Source organism: Sycon ciliatum, chromosome 10 (assembly GCF_964019385.1).
Source record: "Sycon ciliatum chromosome 10, ocSycCili1.1, whole genome shotgun sequence".
Classification (NCBI taxonomy): Eukaryota; Metazoa; Porifera; class Calcarea; order Leucosolenida; family Sycettidae; genus Sycon; species Sycon ciliatum.
In genome coordinates, this window is record NC_088652.1 from 20,850,045 (window position 1) to 20,859,813 (window position 9,769).

Below are 9,769 nucleotides of genomic sequence, written 5' to 3' on the forward strand. Positions count from 1 at the left end.
GCAACATGCCTCCGAAATGAGGTTGAAATAATAATGGAACAGTCTCCAATAAAGGAACGTCTCCATTAAGGGGGGACGGGAGGTTCGCTGGCCATATTGCAGTGCCCGTTATAAATTCGCTTGAATCTCAGCACTCAAACATCAGAATTCCTTCAAATTTTCAGTATATGTTCCTTGACATCCACTGACGACATTGCAACCAAGAACTGTGGAAAGTATACTGGTATCATGGAGAAATGCAGGAAAGCAATTTTGGAAAAAATGCGATAGCCGGGCATGATTTCTGCGCAGTTTTTCTCAAACACGGTCACTTGAAGATAAACACATAACACTGCAAAATGATCAGGTACCAAGGGGCTAGGGCTGTTGCCTAAGCACAATGCGATTACAGTTCCCATGGTGTGCCACTGCAGCCTTGAAATAACAATGCACGTGCGCAAGATAACTTGACTGAAGTTCAAGGTCCATTATTTTGTTTCTAACAGAAGATCTTGTGTCCTAAGAAGGCAACGGATCTAGAATGGACCGTACAGAACCAGAAAATATATACTTTTACATACAAGATATGTACAGCATTTCTAAAAAACTGCGCGGAGTGCCCATAATACCCCTAAAATCAGTGAAAAATGCACCTAAAAATTACATAAAAAGGACTGATAGTGGAGTGCTACTGAAATATTTTCACATATCTGACCTGAAGTTGCCATTCAGAAACCACCTTTGTCATATGTAGTGCCCTCTTTCTCAATAGTGGTCTCCTCCCAGCCTTTCCTCTGCCTCCTTCTCCTTTTCCTGCTCTCCTTTTCCAGTGCTGATGACTTGCGGAGGGACTTCTTCACACGCCATTGGTCTTCTAGCTCAAGCGCTGCCTTCGTGTGATTGCCATCAATGCATCCACACTCTTTCAGCACACTGAGCAAGGTGATAGCGCCGTTGTTGAAGTTGAGCACTGCCAAACTACTTGCCAGCTGAACGGTGTCGACGGAGCAGAAGCCTTCCTTCGGACGCATTCTCCAAATGACGTTGTTGAACGACTCGTTCGCATTCTGCGTTGCACCCATCTGGCAGCGCTCCAGCAGACTTCGTTCGGACAGCTGCATGTAGATGGGCTTCACGACTTCGAACACAGCCTTTGGGAGAGGGTTCTTATGAGGCCTCCGCGTGTGCCCACAGACCGCTGCCAAATATCGCACGCAGCTTCACTCTCCATACCGGGTGCAGATGCCGCTGTGTTTATGCTGCACTTGTGATTATCCAGCCAGGTTGAAAAGGCTTCCTCCGTGATTGCACCACTTCGCTTCTTCTCAGTCCAGATCTTACATTCGTGACAGTATCGACCCTTCACTGTGATGTCCAGTACACGGCCGCTCTGGAAGGAGATGCACGCGAACACACCATACAGCGACGAATATCCCCTGCGCATCCAAGTGCCGTCGAACGTCACTGCGACGTGGGTGGAATCTGTCATGGCACGCAACTCAGCTGCGGATTGAACCATGTCAGTTTCAGCTAGCTTTACGGCTGCAGCAAGGACAACTTCCTGGTGGCTGCGGTACGCTTTCTCCGTTACAGGAGCAGGAAAATTCATTACGCCGCAAAACTTTCGGAGTCCACCATGGCCACGTCCAATGCATCGCATCGCCAGTACAGATCGTCAATTCAGATCATAGCTCCTGCAAATTTTCTTGCTCAGAGACGTACTTCCACTGTGTCCACACAAAGCGCATTGAAGTCGCAGGGTCGATCCAAGTCCAGTGTCATGACAGTTACTGACGATCATGTCTCCCTTCGTGCACTTCCTACAGACAGTAAATTGATCCATCAGTTCCTGGAGACACTGTAAATCCACGATCTTGTAGCCAGAGACAGACTCCTCAACATCAGGATAGAATGCATCATCATCATACTCCTGGCAGCTATCACTGGACGACTCGTCTGAATCACTGTCACTCGAGCACACAAGCTCAGATTCAAATTCCATGACCATAATTATCACTAAGCCATTTTGGCCTCGACGAAATCTTCCGAGAGGAAGCGCTCTGCGCCGCTTCAACGGTGCCTTCTTCCACAACTGGTACAGAGCTTGACTGCTTTGGGGCGTAGTATCTCCCTTTCTTCCTCCTATGGCCACTTCCAGAGCTGCTGGTGCTTCTCTTTCGGTTCCCCATGTAAAATAATTTAATTGTTCACTTTCACGATCACAAACAAAAAAACAAAGATTTTTTCCTTCGCGTGGGCGTCGTGGCGCTGCAGAACGTCATACGCGATCAAGGAAGCACGTGGCAGCTCTCCATGACTACAAAAACAGAAGCCAGGGTCGCTTACCTGGCGAAGTTGAATCAAAAACGCTTGATTTTGGACTAAACCAAAGTCACAAAATTAGGCAATTGTAAACATTTGAGTATGTACATTTGAAATTTATCTCGACATACTTTAGCTCATAACTCCACTTCTACTAAACCGATTACGCTCAAATTTGAAATTCTGGCGCTTCAAATATCCTAAGACAAGATTCCATAGCAAAAAGTTCAAAACTCAGAAATTCATTTTTTGACCCTCTGAACCTCCCGTCCCCCCTTAATAGCACGGGGCGGAGGTACATTGAAAAAAAATAAAGGACCGTGCTTATATATATAATAATACGGTAGTACCAATGTATACCATGGTATACACGGTGACTCAACCGTGCATAGACTGCACTATAATTAATAATTATGGAAATAAGAACGGTCTAGGCTATGCGCGGCTGACCCCCAGTTCTTCGGCGACCGACAGTAGTCAGTACTGTGTTGCTGGAGGCCTACCGGTGACCTGGTGACCATGGTGACGGGATAGCCCTACCACTGCTACCATTGAGAGTGCGGGGCTAAACATCACAAAAAAAATTAAAGTAAGTTAGCCGGATTCGTGGCCGCATCACCCGAGGTGTTTAGGAACACATCAAGCAAATACATTCGCATCATCGGTGGGCCACCACTTCGCCCAGATTATACGGGCAGATATCCTCAGTGTCAAATGCAGACCTCACAAGTGAGTCAGGGCCTTGGGAAGAGGGGATAAGTCTCTCAACAAGCGGGCGTGGAAAGACCCTACAACCTCGTAAACCGCCTCCTTGTTAGTTGTTACCCTCACAAACATCACAACCAAGAGCTAAACAAAAGGTCCATGCAATCCCCAATCATTCACGCAATGTAGAAAGAGAGGAACCGAGTATTCTCCTCTTCGTGCAATCCGTACTCAGTATAATGTACTCTTTTGCACTGCATGTCAGAAGGGTGTTGTCACAACCCAAGTACTAGTAGATCTAGTTGCCTCAATTTAGAGTCAATATTACTTCAACCAGTGCCATCGTAGTCGATCAACGAACAACCCACCAAGCAGTCACATACATACACACACACACACCTTTGGACCTTTGGAAAGCCCATCGCCGAAGGCGATGATAGCTATTAGGCGAGGCAGTAGTTCTTGTGTCGGGATAAATCATTCGGACGGCGAAAGCACACACACACACACACACACATGCGCACGGACATGTACACGCATAAACGTACAATGCCCGAATAAGCAGCACTCCTCAAGTAACTAACTTAGTTGAGCGCGCTCGAAGCATGAGCAATGAGGCAATACCTATATGGGTGCGCACGCCATACTCTGCTAAACTGTGAAACACCATTATCAGGTTTTCTCATCATCATTAGATTCTTGTCAGGCAACATTGAAAACATCAAAAACCTGAGAACCGGGAAGCTGGGAGCAAGACAGAATCCATTGCGGTAGCGAAAATTCAGCAAGTATCAAAGCACGAACTACATATAATAATATAATTATTGTTGTATGTTCGCAACCGAACATTCATAAGTAATAGCAAGAGAAACTCTTTGGGGTGACACCCACATTGTCACTGAAGTGCATTGCTATTTGTCTGGCTTCACACAAACTACACACAACAACAGCATCATTGGAAAGCGAACGAAAACCAAGTGATAATATACTTTGATATCACAGACAAAAGATTGAGACGCTCATCATCAATGATCGAAAATACCGCACCAAAGCAGTGATGCACGAATACTGCTGAAAAAAAAGAGAAGAAGAAATAATCTACAAAAAACGATGCATTCACTCAAGAAAACAAACATCACCACACATGCACTTGTAAGCATCTCAAAAACACGCGCCCACACATGCACTTGTAAGCATCTCAAAAACACGCGCCCACACATGCACTTGTAAGCATCTCAAAAACACGTGCCCACACATGCACTTGTAAGCATCTCAAAAACACGCGCCCACACATGCACTTGTAAGCATCTCAAAAACACGCGGACACACACACACACACACGCATGCACACACACACAACACACACACACACACACACACATACACACACACAGCTTCACAAGCGCATAGTGTCCGATAGTTCTTCCACTGCCGATGGCAGCAGAGTGAAAAAATTGAGTCAAAGCAATATATAATATATAGAGAGAGGGGAGAAGAAATTTTCTACTGGAGCATACGGAAGAGCCGAAACTAGTGGCAAATATGTTTTCTGGCTATGTTTGTGAAATCGTCCTTTCCTCCAAACGCAGGTCGATCAAGGGGAAGCAGGAAAGGCACTGTATGTCAGCTAATACTACTAGACAACCACGAAGTGTGGGTAATAACTTGTATTTCCGTCTCTCATACTACGAAACGTGTATGGTAGTTTTCGTGCACTAAACGTACTGTTGCATCAACTAGCACAGATACTGGTCGCTCTAGCTTGCTGCACGAGGCATGTCACCACACTGCAGACGAGTGAGTACATGTTGCCATACGACGATGTCATCATGATGCAATGCATTGCATCCCATGACATCACCATGACCTCCCCATGGCATCATCACAAAGAGTAGAACTACTGCAAACGAGGTCGCTGGCGGCGGCCGGTCCTATGCCCGAGTCGACGCTACGACGGTCACATGTCGCCTTACGACATCATCATGATACAACACATGACATCACAGCAACGCGTATGACTACTGCAAGCGAGGTCGCTTGCCGGCGGGTCCCATGCCCGAGTCGACGCTGCGGCGATCGCTCTCCGGGCTGCCATGTTCCCATGATGCTCTCGTTAGGCTGCTGGGAGGTCGGCTGGGTGGTCGCTGGTCACTACCCAGCCTGCAAGCACAACAACATACAGTGTACAATGTCAATGTAAGTGTAGGCTAGCGGTGAACATGCTACCAGTACAGTACGGATCGGCTATAGCGTTGGGTGTTTGATTTTCGTGAAAATATCACTATAGGCGATATATTACTACAGGCGATATGCATACTTAACACTTCGGTATGCCTGACACATGCGTGTATGGTGTCATTCGAATCAGTGCAGCGTGCAGAAGTGTGCTGTGCATGTGACTGTGCAATACGCGCAGTGCAGAGCTACTTCCTGCGGAAACAAAAACTTCGTGACTTTTCGACATGAGTTTTCAAGGCTCAACAAATGTGTTCTTTTGGAGGAGAAGCACTTCAACACATTCAATCGACATATCAACAACATCTACAGGATCGATTAGTGGGAGTAGAGTCTCAGTCTGGGTCGCCATCGCTCGACTCATCACCGCCGAAAACCGTTCCAAGTGGCAGGTCGATCGACGCGTGATGTCGTATGTCACGGAGAAACTTCTCCGCGTCCCTGATCGTCTTCGCTGTTACCTGAATGCCTTCTCCAACATCTCGGCGGAGACCACGGTAGCGCTTCAGCGCTGGTACTCATTACTGCCTCCGCTCTCGCTCGAGGATGCCCCGGAACAACAAGCACAGCCAACGCCAAAAATTTCGAATTTCCTCCGAGGGATATCATAGTCGTACCAGCGCTTCCTGACTGCCGCGATCAGATCTCGCCATGTACGATGTATAATTTTTATGATCATCACTATAGCCGATGAAAAATGTATGCAATAAAAATCATTTTGACAAAGAAATCTATCATTATAGCCGATATATTACTATAGCCGATTATTACTATAGCCGATCCGATATGTATAGAAAGGGGTGGTTTACGAAAATGAATTTGAGAATACGATCACCTACTACTGTACAAGCAGAAATATTCTTCTGGAATTTAATTTCGTCTTTTTCGTCCAATGAGCTGTTGGACTAAATTAGATGCCGGACTAATATTGATTTGTCCAGCTTTTCAATACACTCTTATGATCCATGGACGAAATTTAAAACCGGACGAACTCCCTTTTTTTGGAGTTGGACGAAATTATTGACCGACGAAATTTTCTGCTTATACAGTATAAGAGGTATATTACTATAGCCGACAACCCTATAAGGCTATAGCCGATCCGCACTGTAGTTGATTGGGAGCTCAGGTCTGCGTGTGTGTGTGTGTGTGTGTGTGTGTGTGTGTGTGTGTGTGTGTGTGTGTGTGTGTGTGTGTGTGTGTGTGTGTGTGTGTGTGTGTGTGTGTGTGTGTGTGTGTGTGTGTGCGGGCACACGCATGTGGCCGTGAATGAGGAGCAGTAATTGTGAAGCATGCACACGCCTCGTTTGGTCCGCCAAGACATGACGCATCACAACAACTGCATGCATGCATTCAGACAGTGTAGGAGATGCAGGGAGATCACTGTTCACACTCACTGCGGTACTTGCTGATAGCTGGCTGCTGCCGTTGCCCACTGTTGCCCACCTCCACCGGCTACATTGGCATGATGCATTGGACCAGCGGCGGTGCTGTGCGATGCAGCGTACATGACGGAATGCGCTCCGGACACGTTCACCGCCGACAAGTGACCCATGTCGTCCATCCCACCGCCGCCGCCGCCGCCCGGCTGAGCCGAGGGGAAGTCGGAGTGGTTGAGCGACAGGCTGGGCGTGTGCAGCGTGTTGACCACGGGCGTCTGCAGGGTCTGTGCTAGGCTGCCCCCGCCCATGCCGGCCAAGCGCTGATGCTGCTGTTGCTGCTGCTGTTGTAGGGGGTTGTTAACGTTGGATGCCATGCCGTGCTGCGCACCAGGGCCAGCTCCCATCTGCATGTTAAGTGTTCACATATACCAGGACAAATACGATTACAGATACCGTAATGTCGCGTATAAAGCCTGGGCTTATTCCTGTAGAAGCCGATATCAGTGCTAGGCTTCTATTCACATCAGGTACTTCTATTCAAGCCAGGTATTTCTATGTATGTCGACACTAAAACCAGACTTATGTGCCAACAGTGCATCTTGAAAATCAGGCTTCTATTCAAAACAGGCTTCTATATGAGACAGGCTTTAATACAGGACACTACAGTACCCGCTGAGCGACTCCTCTCTTAGTAAGTCTGGCCATTAGCGATAGCCACCCCGGCGATGATGATGCTAAGAAAGTTGGTTGCTTACAAATTTGGAGCTCGAGTTTCGAGTCGGTTGCTTACAACGTTGGAGCTCGAGTTTCGATAGGCACCTTGTGTGGCCTGGGTGGCAGTCTTCAGTCAGTCAAGCAAACGTATCGACACAGCCATCCATACAAGCCCAATTACATGACAGCGAATGCGAGGAGGGACTATTTGAATGGTAAAAAAGGAGGAAAAAGAAAAGAAAGAAAAACAAGAGAAAAAGAATGTCTGACCTGGTTTTGAGGAGGTATTTTGACTTTCAGGTTGGGAATCGTTCGTCCGCCCATGCTGCGTGGAGCTGGCGGCTGGGGATGCGCAGCCTGCAATGTGACGTTGCCATGCGGTCCGGGACTGATCGATAGCGTGCTACTGCCAGGGCTGCCCGGGTGCGCGATGGGTTGATGACGGGTGAGCGGACTGGAGGCTGGCGGTGGTAGAGCAAAACCTTAAAATGGAGACAAGGAGAGAGAAAGAGAGAGAGAGAGAGAGAGAGAGAGAGAGAGAGAGAGAGAGAGAGAGAGAGAGAGAGAGAGAGAGAGAGAGAGAGAGAGAGAATAGAATAGAGAGGGGGGGGGGGAGAAAAAGAAAAGGACGAAGACAGGAAGTAAATATATGAACGGTGGTGGGATGGAGAGATACCGCACATAAAAGACGTAGGGGCACCGGCCAACTGGCTTGCAGGAAGCCTGGTAAAGGTAAGGGGCCATCAGACCATCACAACAGTTTGCAGAAGCCCTTGCAAAGAACAAAAATCGTTTTCGTGCAGGGGGAGGGGGGGGGGGGGGTAGCCAAGTATCGCCAAGCAGTACATTATATGCATGCATAGCGCGAAGACTTGATTGCGCAAGTTTTTGTTTGTTTCCTGTGCTTCTGCGAACTTTTGCAACGTTCTCTCATTCCACCAATTTTATCACAAACCAGTGTTTCACTAGTGTTGGGGCTGATAGCATCCATAACCTACATACCGGTAGCCAGGAATGTAGGGGGCTGCTCAATGAAATTAGATCAAGCGAGACAATGTGCAGCCCTGTGCCTGCACACAGTGGGGTGTGAACAGGCGCAGGGCGCAAACTCGACTCGCGCGATCGGATTTCATAGAGCAGCACTATACGTTCCACGGGTACATGTACTACGAATGGAGTCCGGGCTGCACCACTGAGGGTTCAGGACTCGCCAAATTCCCTGCACCAATCCCCCGTCGTTAGCTGAGCACAGTAACAGCTGCCCTAACCGGACGCCTTTAGCGCAGCAGAAACTGTCTTGATACGACAGGATTCCGAATGCCTCAGTACTCCTTGTCAATTTTGTGCCATTTTGTCGCACTCGCTGACTGTATAAGATTTGGTTACGTTGGTGGACAGTTAGTCATAACTCGTAACATTTCGTCCTTCTCCTTTTTCACCATTTCTCATTTTGTTAGGGATTTCCCAACAGACAACGTTGCCTTTTTACTGGGAACTCTAATATTATGAGTGGGCCTTTACTGGGCCCTTTGGGCAGTTGCCCACGAGTTTGGATACTGCCGGCATATCGCGCAATTTCGGACCAAAACGATAAGCCCCAATCCATAGGAGCGTCGAAATCTGGCCTGCTTCCTGCAAATCAGCAACATTAACAGTTAAGAAAACGCGGTTCTGCTCATCACGGACGTACCATTAAGATGGGAAATTCAAGACGAGGTAAATGGAAAAGCCCGCTGCTGGAAAATCTGAAGCTATACATCTACGGAAACCCTGTTGATCCACTGTAAGAGGTTAAAAGGACTAGGGAGGTTGAGAGTGAAGGACTAGGGAGATTGAGACTGAAGGACTAGGGAGATTGAGAGTGAAGGACTAGGGAGATTGAGAGAGCTACGGAAACCCTGTTGATCCACTGTAAGAGAATAGGGACTAGGGTCCTAGGGAGGTTGAGACTGAAGGACTAGGGAGGAGGTGTGTTTAAAGAAAAAGTTGATTTAATTCTTACTGCTGTCAGATCTGCCTGCTGTGATGGCGCCCGTTCCGCCACCGAACCTTGCATTCGGTGACGTTAGGGGCGCACCAGGCGCGACACCTCCGCCCCCGCCCCCGCCACCACCCAAGCTGCCGGTGCTGAACAGCGACAGTGGTGGCGAGGCGACGGATGCTGCGCGCGAGTCGAACCCAGACGGCGGCCGCGATGGTGGACCCATAGCTGTGAGTGCAGCAGTAGCAGTAGGGCAGGTAGGTAAGAACATACACTGGTGGTCATACATAATGGTATTAGCAAGAGTCCAAAAACAAGAGTATGCAACTGTGATCTCTTTTCTATGGGCCAGATGCGCAGCGCGCTGCCTTCATTGCATCATTCAGCTGCAGTCCGCGCACTGCGGAAAATCAAACACTGCACTTTCCCTCTGGTTTGAAATGAACTTTCGTAC

General features: G+C 48.1%; 1 protein-coding gene across 4 annotated transcripts in view; it reads right to left on the minus strand.

The window, feature by feature from the left end:
- Window positions 1–3,564: 3,564 nt before the first annotated feature.
- Window positions 3,565–9,769, minus strand: part of LOC135826122 (myocyte-specific enhancer factor 2B-like) — a 19,641-nt gene continuing 13,436 nt past the window's right edge. For 3 of the 4 annotated variants that reach the window (XM_065338764.1, XM_065338762.1, XM_065338761.1), the window contains 4 exons: window positions 9,337–9,543; window positions 7,605–7,816; window positions 6,636–7,024; window positions 3,565–5,166 (listed from right to left, as the gene is read on the minus strand). In XM_065338764.1, coding sequence (XP_065194836.1) covers window positions 5,025–5,166; window positions 6,636–7,024; window positions 7,605–7,816; window positions 9,337–9,543 — 950 coding nt within the window. In that variant the 3' untranslated portion in view covers window positions 3,565–5,024. The remainder of the gene's footprint in view (window positions 5,167–6,635; window positions 7,025–7,604; window positions 7,817–9,336; window positions 9,544–9,769) is intronic. The other variant, XM_065338763.1, reaches the window with a different exon arrangement.